The 13667-nt window shown below is 36.1% G+C and overlaps 2 protein-coding genes across 4 annotated transcripts in view; one reads left to right on the forward strand and one right to left on the reverse strand.

Annotated features, from left to right (window-relative positions):
• Positions 1-4169, reverse strand: part of LOC111788063 (protein EMBRYONIC FLOWER 1-like) — a 7642-nt gene extending 3473 nt beyond the window's left edge. For both annotated transcript variants that reach the window (XM_023668210.1, XM_023668209.1), the window contains exons 1-6: positions 3947-4169; positions 2797-2973; positions 2028-2191; positions 1819-1932; positions 1633-1743; positions 113-1500 (exon numbers count right to left, since the gene is read on the reverse strand). In XM_023668210.1, the coding sequence (XP_023523978.1) occupies positions 113-1500; positions 1633-1743; positions 1819-1932; positions 2028-2191; positions 2797-2942 (1923 nt within the window). In that variant the 5' untranslated portion in view covers positions 2943-2973; positions 3947-4169. The remainder of the gene's footprint in view (positions 1-112; positions 1501-1632; positions 1744-1818; positions 1933-2027; positions 2192-2796; positions 2974-3946) is intronic.
• LOC111788064 (putative esterase YitV) overlaps positions 1-13394 on the forward strand; it is a 20105-nt gene extending 6711 nt beyond the window's left edge. Inside the window, exons 2-15 of one of the 2 annotated variants that reach the window (XM_023668211.1) lie at positions 6321-6330; positions 9465-9572; positions 10046-10122; positions 10207-10287; positions 10486-10614; positions 10700-10786; positions 11158-11211; positions 11350-11440; positions 11518-11588; positions 11690-11759; positions 11833-11885; positions 12111-12204; positions 12766-12863; positions 12968-13394. In XM_023668211.1, coding sequence (XP_023523979.1) covers positions 6327-6330; positions 9465-9572; positions 10046-10122; positions 10207-10287; positions 10486-10614; positions 10700-10786; positions 11158-11211; positions 11350-11440; positions 11518-11588; positions 11690-11759; positions 11833-11885; positions 12111-12204; positions 12766-12863; positions 12968-13063 — 1113 coding nt within the window. In that variant the 5' untranslated portion in view covers positions 6321-6326 and the 3' untranslated portion in view covers positions 13064-13394. Of the gene's footprint in view, positions 1-6320; positions 6331-9464; positions 9573-10039; positions 10123-10206; positions 10288-10485; positions 10615-10699; positions 10787-11157; positions 11212-11349; positions 11441-11517; positions 11589-11689; positions 11760-11832; positions 11886-12110; positions 12205-12765; positions 12864-12967 lie in introns of those variants that run through there. The other variant, XM_023668212.1, reaches the window with a different exon arrangement.
• Positions 13395-13667: the final 273 nt, after the last annotated feature.

The following is a 13667-nucleotide window of genomic DNA, read 5'->3' on the forward strand; positions in this document are numbered from 1 at the left end:
GGGGGGGGAGGGAGGTGGAAATCCTCAGATATCGTGAGTACTTTTGTGAATGCATCGTAAAACTGTTTCTTCAATAGGCTACAATAACAACACAGTATGGAAGAATTAATACCATTGCCCGCAACTGAGACCAGCTATCGTCATCAACTTGAGAATTTGAGCTTTGCTTCCCATTTGGGAACTGCATTCTACCCGAGGTTTTCTTACTATCGACTCCAAAATGCCCTCCTTGCTCAGAAAAAGTATCTGAATAATTAAAAGGAACATTTGAGCCTTTATGCTTCTTGGATTTAGCATCTTTGTTCCTAACAACGTTTTCTGTGGATATACTTCCTTGCCAAGACAACAAGGAACGTGAGCCATCCTGAGCCTCGAAAATAAACTTTTTGTCATTTCTTGCAGTGCCTGAATAGTTAGTGAGGGAAAGATGCAAGCCTCTACTAGATTCATCCGATACTAATGGACGAGAAACAACCACAGGCTCATTGTTCCTGACTTCCACTTCTTTTAAGGTTAAATCTCTTCTTCGCATACCATTGCTCCAAGTAAAACCCTGCCTGTCATCAATTATAGGCATCTTGCTTTTCCTCTTAGACAAACTAGAAATTGGCTCAATTCTTGAACCAAATAAAAGAAAGGGATCCACTGCACTGCCAGAAAATTCGTTGCGTTTGAAAGAAATCTCAGGCATATTGTCACCACTTCCTGGAGGAAGATTAAAAGAAGAGCATGCATCAAGTTGGATCTTTTTATTCTTTTTCTTACCATGAATAGATTTTGTGTCATTCCTACACTTGTTCAAGAGACTCTTCTTAGTTTGTAATGCAGTTCCAATTAATGCATTTTCAGATTCATTAGAATGAAACGAATCTGTTGTTTCCACATTTCTCTTCAATGCCTGAATCTTGGTATCCACGTTGTATGAACAAATCTCTGCAGCAAGACAAACTTCATCCAGAGGCAGCTTACTTTTCAAATTCTGACCTAAACACCTGATATTCTTTCTGGCAGCCACTGGACATTGGGTAGCAGAAAGCTCTTTTAACCCTTCAGATTTTTCTGAAGTCCCATGGGATGGGGACTCATCCGTACCAATGTGATTAGTCTTTACATTTGCATTTTCATACAGCAACTCAGTCAGCAAGCGCACCTTACGAGCCTTTCGGCGATGCAAACTGCCTGTCTTATCTGTATGATGACCTTGTGTATCATTTTCTCCTGAAATTTCAGTATGTTCAGATGCTGTAGCGTTACTCACATCAAGTTCTGCAGGATCACTCTTGCCATTACATGACCGATCAATCACCTCAACTCCTGATGATGAAATAGTTATCTCAGTTTGATCATTATGAGCAGAAATTTGTTTTTCATCATCAAAGACTTCCGGATTTTCATCAAGCACTTTGAGATGTTGAAGACCAAGCTCAACATCAGCAACTTCATTTCCACAGGTTAGCTTGCAGTTCTCAGCAGAATCTCTATGCTCCGAATTAAGAATTACTGCTTTACAAACAAGATATGAAATTATAGAAGCAAGAAAATATGCGAGCTATATAAAAGAACAGAGGTACTTTCAGCAATGGTCTCCAAGCAGGTTACTTCAATGGCGGCATCATGACAGCAGTAAATTACCTGGATCACTTTTATTTTGTTTTGATATAAGACTCGACTCTACTTCTGGCACGACACTAGTTGCTATGGGAATTTCTGAATTCAAGATCCATCTAGAGTCAACCCCATCTCCTGGAAAAACAAATAAAGAGATCAAAAGGCTGAAGTAGTAGGATATTAAAATGGAAAACTTGGGACAAAAAATGCCTTCAGCTTTCTTTTCTCTCTCTGCACTGAAAGGTGGAGGATTATTGTTCATAGATGTATTAGCCACTTCCTTTCTTGCATCAAGCATACTGAGACTCGAAGATTGCTCAAAACCTGATAACAACAAAAAATGCTAAAGTGAGACATTTGGGAGGGGGGGTTGCAGTTGTAACGGTCAACTATTAAATCCTTATCCTTTTTAGCACCACCTGCAGGAGTCTCCTTCCTGCAATTTTGACATCGCCACCACCTGAATTGCGGAATATGAAAAGGTGGAAGCAAGGATAGTGTCTCTTCAGACTCATAGTCACCATCTAAATCAAATGGCCAGCCTTTTTTCCAATCTTTCTCACGCATTTGAGATGCATATCCACTGTACAAAAGACAATTGATGAGGAAAAGTGACAATGGATGTTGAGAACATATTTTGAGGAAATTAATTTGACATAGTACGACAAAAGACTGGATTTACAGGAAATTGAACCTTCACTTCATCGAGGTCTTTTCTTAACCTAAACTCTTAGCTCTGAGATATTTAGTCTGTTTGATATTCATGTTGGAAGAACATTCTAAACTAGGTGAGCTCAAATGCTGATTTCATCTTCCACATTAGTCGTTTAGATAGCAATTTAAAAGGGCAAGTATGTGATGTGTGGCACACCAAAAAGTAAAGAGAAGTTCCATTTAGTTGCTATGCATAGCATTATCATTGAAATTTCCAAATTGAACAACAGTTGAAAGAAAGTAGAAACATTTTGATTTGTGTATGGACAATAACAATTGCATGAAAACCAAGATGTGGAAATGATTCATTTGTGTGTATAAGTGCAGTAGGAGACATGAGCATGAATATTTCAACGAGACGTGCATGAACCAATCTCTAGTTAACACAGTCTCAGTTTTCAATCAAACCAATACAACTTAATTAAAAAAGGAAGATAACAACATGTTTAAACTTGATATAATGTAAAGTCATACCGTATGGAGAAATGATCACAATTTCCAGCACCAGGTTTATCAATACAACTGGAAAGGTCTATAAATAAAGAGTCAATCTCAATGAATGGGACTGTAGTCCTCAAAACGATACTAGAATCATTCTTCTGATGATGCTCCTCGTCCATTAGAACACTTCAGGTTAGCTACGGTTGATAGCTGTACAACAGCCAATTCGTCATCATATACCAAACAGCGAGCCAATTAGATCATCAAATGGTGAAAGTATAATACAATGATAAGCATCAAATTGAAATGTATCAAAAGAAATAAGATCTAGAGCTTCTCCCAAACAAGTTCATTTCGAAACATCCAATGTTTATACCAACGATACCTTCAATCGATCATCATGTGTACTTATTTCTCACATAAAATAACAGTTTCAATCAATGAAGAAGTATGAATAATTCCAGAGAAACGACTCCTCGGGCAAACATTAACCCGAAGACACATAAAATAATGATCACAAACAACTTATTACTACATATTACTTGAGGATAATCAACATTAAACCCTAATTTATTATAAATAACAAGCAAGGATGTCTACGAGACATAATTTCACCAATTAAAAACAAAAACTACATAATTAACCAGCTTTATCGATATATAATTCAAAGAAAAGTATTGTTCAGTACAACAGTACGAAAAGCATTGTCTAGGGTTTACGAAGATCAACTACCTGAAAATAGCGGAGGTACAGTAGACGACATAAACAAAATGGATTTGACAAAGCCATCTAAAATAATTATCATCTGAAAATTCTAAGCACAGTGGAGGAAGGAGCGAATTGGTCCGCTGATAAATATTTAGGGTTTTTATTCAGCTCAGAAATTCGAGACAGACAAACAGTTGACGTAGTGACACATCAAATAACCGAAAGCAACACATAAAATGCCGGAAACATAGCGAATTCACTTTCGAAAAATCAGCCAGAAAAGAAAACGAAAAGAAGATAAAGAAAACCAGAACCGAATATCACAAGCTAATTAGGGAAAATGAGGTAAAAAAATCGAAAAAAACAGCTCAAAACAAGCTGAAAAAAAAAACCTGAAGGCATAAAAAGGAAAGAAATCGAATGATTTTCCATAGAAGAAGATGATACATGAAATTAAATAGAGTCGAAAACGCACCTAAGTTCAGCCAACTGATAATTGGAACAACGCGGAATGAACTGGACAGCGATTCTTCACGGCCAGTCGAGGCAACAGCACTGATAGAGAGAGCATTTAGAGACGAAGACGAGTAGCCAAGCTGTGAGATGAGATTCGAAGCTGATGGAGCAGAATTTGAGTGCGAAGTTTCGAAAAACCCTAGAGAGAGAAACGGAGGTTTCGATCCTTGGAGAGAGAGAGAGAGAGGTAAATAGAAAGAGAAAGAGAAAGAGAGAGAGATCTATAGATAGTGGAGTGGGTATTTTTTTTTCCTTTTTTTTTTTTTTTTATTTAATAATCTTTTTGAATCCTAGAAAGTTTGGATGTGCGTATTAAAATCATCCATGCCCATGCCATCCACATTCCACATGGACATAACATCCACAACCTATTTATACAGAGAGAGGGAGGGAGCTCGTGGAGGCAATTATAAACCGACACGTGGCGGTATCATGTAGATTGGATCATAGGGCATATCAGCATTTGGGCGTGAATAAACCGAAAGGGAAGCCCTAGCCAGTTTTTCATTTAAAAATAATAATAATATTAAGTTAAAAAACATAAAACACCATTTTTACCACGCGTAACTTACACGCTCGCTTACTTGATGTGCCTGTCGTGTCATGAAAGGCAAAAGATGCCTCTCCACTTAAACGCATTTTAATTGGTGCGTACATTACACGCTACCTGCCTTTCGACCTCGACTAGGACTAGGACTACTCCCTCCTTCCAANTTTTTTTTTTTTTTTTTTTTTTTTTTCTTCATACAATATTTTCCTTTTATTTTTACAAATTATTTTATTAAATTATAATTGAATATTATAAATTTAAATTTTTTCTCCTAGTCGTGGTTAATTATTATTAATAATTTAATTTACTTGTAATAATTATGAATTATAAACAAATCTAGTACAAAATTCCCATTTATTGACCAATTTTTATGATTTAATCCAAAGAAAAAAAACATTTTAATTGTTTGGGGTTTGAAAAAGAAAGTAATTAAATATTTTGTGAAAGTTACTATTTTGATAAAACATGGTGAAAGTGATGGAAACTGGTTGTTAAAATTGAAATTAATTATTGGGATATATATATATATATATATATATATATATATATTTAATTATTTATTTATGTATAGGGGACAATAAAAAAGTGGGAAGAAAACCTAAAAAGGTGAAATGTCGTGTTGCCATGAATTGGCTGTGTGTATTGATTCCGCTATATATTTGCATGGGCCACTGAATCAGTTGGAGATCCTGTTTAAAATCTCTTCATAATTAAATGCCAAACCCACCTCAAACCACAACATATTGACCCACCACTCTTACCCTCCAAATAAAAATAATAATAATATAACGTGACGTTCCAATAAAAGAGAAATACATGAATGAACTACGAGCACATCCAAATTAAGACTAAGAATGTTCGATTAATCCACCACACTTAAATAATGTGAAAGTTATCTTATTTATAACAAAATAAATTACAAGAATATGGAAAAATAATTAAGGTAGATATTTTTCTTATAATAAAAGTCAAGAAAATAACATAATTAAGAAAAATTTAAAATAATTGAAAGTTACTATCTATACCAACCGAGTACCACTTACTTTTCAGTGTCTCAATCATGTTGTTCGATAGTTTTTACTGTTAGAAGCGAAAAGTAAATAAATACTGTGGTTATGTCGTAGTGGATGCAGGAAAATGTTAAATAACTTTATCATTTAATACCAAAATTGTAAATTAAAAACTTAGGTTTTTTAGGATACTTATTTTAAATTTATATTTATATATACTAAATATTATCGGAAAAATAATCGAGAATATATATTGAGTAATGAAAGAAACTATTTTCCAAAAAATAAATAACAAAATACTAAATATTAAATGAGTATGTTTGTTGGGTTAAGTAATATATTTGAACATAATAATTATATAAAGTTAAATTAATTATTTTCTATATGGTAATGTTTCCTTAGAAGAAGAAAAAATTCTTGAAATAATATTTATATGATGTCCTTAATCTGCAGTGTTACCGACATAATGACTATGCTATAAAAATTAAATCACATATTTAATGTTATTTACAGTAATTACTCAACTAATTAATTAAAAAGGAACCAGATATTCCCACGTAATGTCTGTCTCGTTGGCGCCAAACCGCCGATTGTTGTCCGTCCGATCCCATTGGCGCCAAAGTGGAGCTCATATCACCGTTCGATGAAGTTAACCTAAAACCCATTTGCATCAGACGGTTTGTAGCCGCTGATCTCCGATTCACGCGAGTTTTAATTTCACCCGTCCGATCATTCTCATAGAGAGAGAGAGAGAGAGAGAGAGAGAGAGAGAGAGAGAGATGGGTGGAGTTTTGTTCAGTCCGCACTGATCTGAATTGCAGTACGCGGAATTCAATTTCAAATGCACCGACAGAGGAAGTGCGCTTCGCAATCTCCGCCGACTTCGTTCAGCGCCTTACAAGTTTTTGATTCCGGAGGTACAAGCTCTACTCTATCTTCACAAGTTTCTTCGTGTTCGTACAGATTTCCATTGTTTTGTTACGATTAGCTCTCAGGGCGATTCTGATGGCTTATCTTCACCACAGGTACTTTTTAACGTTTTCGATCTTTGATTTTTCTTTTAGTGCTGGATTTCTGATGTTAAGATTGATTGTTTGGACAATGATTCTTTGATTTTTGGCATTCTGATGTTAATCAGTGTAGCAAACTGGAGCGATTTCCAATTTTTTCCCCAAACTTACAAGTAAATTGCATAACGACGAATTAGGGTAGTTTTAAGAGAGCGGTAGGTAGTCACGATCTTGTTTCCAGATGCACTCTAGAACGGAATTCTCAAACAACATATCACATCCGTCGTATAATCATTTGTGATCCGATTTGGAGGCACAAGAACCACATTGGCATTTTCGGCCACACAATGATTGAGGCTTCAATTGCTTTGATCGGTTGTCGGTTGTAGCGCAATCTCTAGAACAGTCGTAAAGTTGCGGTCCTTTCATCAATTTCCCACCCTGGCATAAGATTCTTGATGCTGCCGTTGCATGCGGGATGGGTTTTTCCTCTAATAATTTGCTTCTCTTTATTATCGTTTTTGCAGTTTATCGTGCCAATCAGTATATTTTCATTTTCGTTTCGAGTTTAGTATTCAAATTTGTGGGTAGAAAGTGTTTCTATGAACTTCCACTCTAGCTTTTAATAAATAATTTGTCAAACTTTTTTTTTTTAAANATATATATATATATATATATATATATATATATATATATAGTAGGTTGTGACCCCACACGTCAAGACAGATAAGGGGCAACCCTCATGTGGCGCACATACCACATAAGAGCCAAGATTGAGAAGTGTCGTTATGCGACCGAGTGGAACAATGCCTCATCCAACACACTAAGTGTGTGCATTGAAGATAAGTTGAGGCATACGCAAAGTTGGAGAGAACAAAGTGAGACAAGTGTCGAAGACAAGCTCAAAGAGGATCGGGTAGGGCCTCGGACTATAACTCCAGTGTGTGTATATATATATATATATATTTGTCAAGAATTTATTAAACAAAAACAAAATTGAAAGTTCATGACTTCTATAAATATATATATATATATATTTATTAAAGATCATTTAACACGATCTTCTTGTTGGTCCAACAATTATTATCTTTTAAGCTTTGTTGGTATGAAAACTTAATTATTTTTTTGTAACTTGATGCTACATGGATTTTCTTTTAGGCAGTAGAATTTAATATTGTGTTTATATTTGGAGTAATAATCAATTTATGTTTGTCATCACAGCTGGGACGGGTTCCCATATTTAGAACATTATATATGGTGTACAACAAGAGCAAAGTAAATTAGGTCGAATGAAAGCGCCAAAGCAGTAGGTATGTTTCTCTTCTCCCTAGTTCCTATTATTTGGCTCTAAAATCCATGGGAAAAAAAATAAAAGCTACTAAATGGTCAAGGTGGTGTTAAAATTTTGGCCTTTTTTGTTTGCGGCTTTCTCCATGATTATTGGCCAACTTTGGTTTAAGAATTAGATTTTTCGGTGTAACAGCCCAAGCCTAAACTCACCAGTAACATACATTATTAACTTTGACGGTTACGTATTGTCGTAAGTCTCCTAGTTTTAAAACGCGCTAACTTTGAAGAGATTTCCATACTCTTATAAACAAAATATTTCACTATACTCTCTAACATATCTCATGCTAAGAATTTAGTTACAAATTTAGAAACAGTTTAAGCCATTGAACCTTTGCTTTCCATATTGGATTCTTGAGGTTAAACCTCTTGTCCCTCCTGTGCATTGACTTCACAACCCCTCCCCTTCCCAAAAATAAATAAATAAATAAACTAATAAATGAAAGAGAGAAACGAAGAGAATACAACTTTTAAAGGCTCATAGTGTTTTGGACACGTTCTCTAATGACTGGCCCAAGGATGGTTTGTCCTCTTCTTCTTCTTCTTTTCAGTAATAATAATATCATCCCTCAAAAGTTCATGATATCAGAACTCAGAATCTGTACTGCCCTTTGAGTAAAATTTTCGTACTGTAAAACATCTGTGAAGTAATGCTTTTAATGTGGCCAAGAAGGACTACCCCATTTGTGCCTTATTTAGAACACCACCGATTATAGCATCGTGATCAAAGACCTAATTCAAACACCCAAAACTGTGTATTCTTTGAGGATCATTCTGAAAGCCCCAGTTGAGTTTGAGTAATTAAAAATTGTGTAGGACCTATACCATAACCAGACCAAACGGTGCTTTTCATGCCCACTGCCTCAAGGAGTTCCTGTGCAGAGCCATCTGTTCTTTCTCCCCTGCATATGCAACAACCCAAAGGTCTATGTTGGCAACAAGACGATACCAAAATATTTTACTCCTTAAAGGGTACTTGCACTATAGTTCCTCGACAATGCGAGATGGAAGCCAAGTATGCAATTCCTTAAAAAACTTAATTTATTTGTTTAATTTAATAAAAATGTTTTCTTTTTCCTTGTATGTCGGCCACTTTAATCAAATTCCCTTGTTCTATGTGTAACAAGAGATACCCAAGTCAAGATTCCTCTTTCCAAGCTTATATTTCAATTAAGTAAAGTTTAGATTTAAAATAAGATGCCCAGAAGCAGCTGATGGAAGCCGGCATGATAAAGTATTCGATATTATATTTATATCCAGCCAAGACGGTCATCGGCGGCGTTGGGCGAGTGCCTGTTGACCGTGAATTTGTGTGCAACCATATTATATCCATAAGAAATGGGAACCATTCGCCGATGTTGCGGCAAATCTGCGTCGGATATTTGGACTCACGGGACGACGATGAGGGCGTGGACCGGATTGGGTCGCGTCCACTGCAATGCCCAGCTATAATTATTGTAATAATGCCACGTGCCACTCTGTCCTTCACTCACGTGCCTAAGCCATGGAACCGACGACTTTCCGATGCCTATTAAATTTCTCGTACCGCGACGCTGCCAGGAGAAGCTGTCGAAATCGAAAATAATCAAATGGAAGAAGTTCTTGATGACGCCGACAAGTTTCGGGCCGAATTCCTTCGAGTTCTGCGTCATCGACGATCTGGAGAAGGTGCGAAATTGAATTTTCTCTGTTCTCTGTTTTAGTTACCTTGAAAATTTTGATGACTGATCTGGGTGGCTTCAGTTTTGAGTGTTGAGTGTTTTGTTTTAGAAATTCTTGCTTGATTTGAATGGTCGTCGTCTATTTGCTTTGCTGAAGCCATTTTTCTTAAGTTTTACCTCTTTTCAACGATGTTTCGCCTTTTCGTGAGAATTAGCAAGTTTTCATTCGGAGATCAATAGTAAAGTTCATTTCGAGCTAGAAGTAGTTTTGACTCAAAAGTAGGAATAGATTCTGAGCTGATAGGTACTTATATCGTTTTCTGTTTTCTGTCTTTTAATGTTAAGTCAATGAACACACTACTTATAGTTTTGTTGCTTTAATTACTCTTCAAAAAAACCAAATCAATCTTGGGAACAGAAAAAAGTAGTTTTTAAAAGCTTGATTTTGAATTCATGATGTCTGCTAATTTAATTTCTCAGTTCCGCCGAATGTGAAGCTTTCAAAGCCTATCCAGGATCCTCTGATTCAGGAGGCCAACCCACCAGCCTTGAGTAAGGTCGAAGTAGTATTGTTTGTTCGCTTTTTCATTTTTATTTAGGTAGTCGCCAACCCTATGTTGATCTACTTTACTTGTTTAAAGGCAATGGAATCTTGTCCAAAGGAAGATATTAGCAATTTGAAGGACTTGCTTCATGAGGAAAATCTTCATCTGGCTACAGAGGCAAGCTATGTTCTTATACTTTTCGCGTTAACTTATACATGGGACACGGACTTTTCAACAATGCCAAATTTCAGTAATATATCTATTAGGAAAGAACAATTTCTTGATGTTTTAGTCCCTATATAATGTGTTCTCATTTTCTTTAATTATTTTTTTGAGAAAAAAAGAACAATGAAGTTATCCACTAATCACTTATAGGAAGGGGAGCAAGGGCAGTTGCCTATATTGATTATAAGCATGAAGGATAGCAAACAGCAAAAGAAACCTGCAATTGTTTTTCTGCACAGTACGAACAAGTGCAAAGAGTGGTTGAGACCATTGCTTGAGGTAGTGGCTTCTTTTGCTCCTGCCTTTTGTTGTTAGGGCCAAGGTGTTAAAACTAGATAATACAACATATTCTTGCTTCTTTCAGGCTTATGCATCGAGGGGATACGTAGCCATTGCCATTGATTCTCGTTACCATGGTGAAAGGGCCAAGAACAAAACCACCTACCGCGATGTATGTCATTATATGCTTCTATATACCCAGCTCGTCTGCGTTTTATCTACGAGTTTTCTAGAACTCAAAAGTATGTACGCTACCTAAATAGCTTATCACCCATTGGTGAAACTGTGACACGAGGTCTTAATGTTGCCCAGGATTGGTATGTAATTTTATTAAATCTGGCTGCCTAGAATTGATAGACCAGTTATTTAGTTTTTGAAGAGATTCATTTTCTCTTGATTGAGAATACTATACCTCTGCTTTTGAGATTGTCAATCACTCCTGATATTTTAATGTGGCATTTTAGCTCTTATCTAGTCCCTACAGCAAAGTGCTTTTCTCTTTTGCAAAGTTAAATCCTAATCTGATGTCTCAATCTGGTTCAGGCTCTTGTATCTTCATGGAAAAGAGGTGATACCATGCCGTTTATATTTGACACGGTAGCTTCTCATTTCATTTGGTAGCTGAATTGTTAGAGACTATGAATGAAAATTTGCTGCAAGTTAACCACGGATTAGGATAAAAACTAATTGAGGGACTTGGGTTTACAAAGAGCTAATAGATAATACTACTTGCAGGTATGGGACTTGATCAAATTGGCCGATTACCTGACGAAAAGGGAGGACATTGACCCATGTAGAATAGGAATTACTGGCGAATCTCTTGGAGGTCAGTCAAAAGTAAAGTAACAACCAAGGACATTCCTTTCTTTTGTTGTATAAGACTTCTTCTCATTTTCATTGCAGGAATGCATGCATGGTTTGCTGCTGCTGCCGACACTCGCTATGCCGTGGTTGCCCCCATAATTGGTGTGCAGGTAGTTAACCCAAATGATAACACTCTGGATCTTGCGTTAGTACATTCCAGTTTGGAAAGGAGGATAGGGAGAACAGCTGATATTTTGTGATATGACTGCAGTGTTTTCGATGGGCCATAGATAACGATAAGTGGCAGGCACGAGTTGAGAGTATAAAACCTGTTTTCGAGGGTAAGGTGAATGGTAATTGATAATTTTAAAATATGAATAACTTTCATGACCAGTCTTTGCATCTTGTCTGCAGAAGCAAGAATTGAATTAGGCATGAATGAGATCAACAAAGAAGTGGTGACCAAGGTTTGTTGTCTCAAGTTCCCGGTTAAATAACTTCCGATCTATAGTGTGCTTCGTTTTGAACAATTTATGAATAATGGTCAATCCAAGCCTATTTCTCTATGCTGCTTATTACTAAATGATGTTGTTAGAATGTTTACTTACCATATCTTCCAATAACCAGCTTTTTGTTAGATTATGCACATTTGAAGTTGGAATTCCATAATTATTTCTTGCTATTTTGTTCAGGTCTGGAATAGGATTGCTCCTGGTTTAGATTCCAAATTTGACTCGATTTATTCAGTTCCAGCTGTTGCATCACGTCCTTTGTTGTTGTTAAATGGTAATGTTCATATCCTGCCTATACTATATGAATGATTATAATCACAAACCAATGTCAAATTTAGAGAAATTAGAAGATTTGACTATGCAGTTTGAACCAAAAAAATCCTTGAAGTCTTATTTGATAATCGTTTAGTTTTTGAAAACTAAGCTTCTTTTAACATAAGTTTCACTTCTAAGTTTCTTTCTTTGTTATCTATTTTGAACGAACGTCTTAAAAAAAAAAACTTTTAAAAACTTAAATATTATAAAAAAGAAATGGTGAGAAAACAAGTTTAACTTTATAAAACCAAAAAGTTACCAAAAGGCAGTAATTTGTAAGCATCTAGGAGCCCTGACATCATGTCAGTGAACTGAAGGTGGTTGTCTCCTTAAAGATAATGAACTCAGCTGTAAAATATGCAGGTCTCTTACTTTTAGAGAAATTAACACGGGGTCACCTGCAAGTTCAAGATTGCATATTTTCCCCCCATCTCGGGGTCTCTTTAATTTTAGAATTGAATTAGATCTCTGTAGCCTGTTCAAATAAAGTTAATGTGCATTTGAATATGGAAAATAATAGGTGCAGATGACCCTCGATGTCCAATTGCCGGTTTGGATGCAACTGTATCAAGAACGCAGACAGTTTATCAGAACTTTGGTTGTCCAGAAAATTTTAAGGTATGTATACTTTTAAAGGAGAAGTCTTTTATTTTTCATAGGACTTCCTAACAGGGTGGTTTTTTTTATTTTATCTATGGCTTTATAATATTTATGTTGTACAGTTCATCGCACAACCTGGGATTGGCCACGCAATGACACCAGAGATGGTGAAAGAAGCTAGCGATTGGTTTGACAGGTTTTTAGGGCAGAGTATCTAAGAGTAGGGGCTGTTCTCGTCATTGAGCCCTGTGGATATCTGAGATGCATTGGTGAAGATTATATTCCCATCAGTTCTAATGGAAAGTTATTTTTACTTTGGTAGTAAACAAGTTCCATACTTTTCATGCTCTAGTTGAATGGTCAAAATTCTCGAATGAGACAGTTTGAGTTGTAATAGAAAATATGATTCTAAAAGTGGTTTAATGATTTTTATTCTGGAACAGAGGTTTGATCATTATATTAGTGAGGTTGTAAGGCGCCTTTGAACATTCCTGCCATACAAGTAGAGCTTTGTATTTCATGAAAAAATGAAACCCTTTTCACGCTCCCTTTTCACACTTGTGTCACGCCGTGATGTTGCAGAAAAAAAACACCGTCTAAAGCAAGAAATTTCCATTGAAATAGGATCCACAAGAAAAAGCACATGTCATTCTCGTTGATTATTAGGGGCATTCGGGAAAAAGCAAGGAAAAGCAAAGCACCTGTCATCGTGTCGGAATATGGCTTTCAAATTAAGTTCCAAGAAAAAGCAAGGAAAAGCAAAGCACCTCTCATCGTGTCGGAATATGGCTTTCAAATTAAGTTTCAAATTAGTGCTGCATT

This window comes from Cucurbita pepo, chromosome LG02 (genome assembly GCF_002806865.2).
Source record: "Cucurbita pepo subsp. pepo cultivar mu-cu-16 chromosome LG02, ASM280686v2, whole genome shotgun sequence".
Classification (NCBI taxonomy): Eukaryota; Viridiplantae; Streptophyta; class Magnoliopsida; order Cucurbitales; family Cucurbitaceae; genus Cucurbita; species Cucurbita pepo.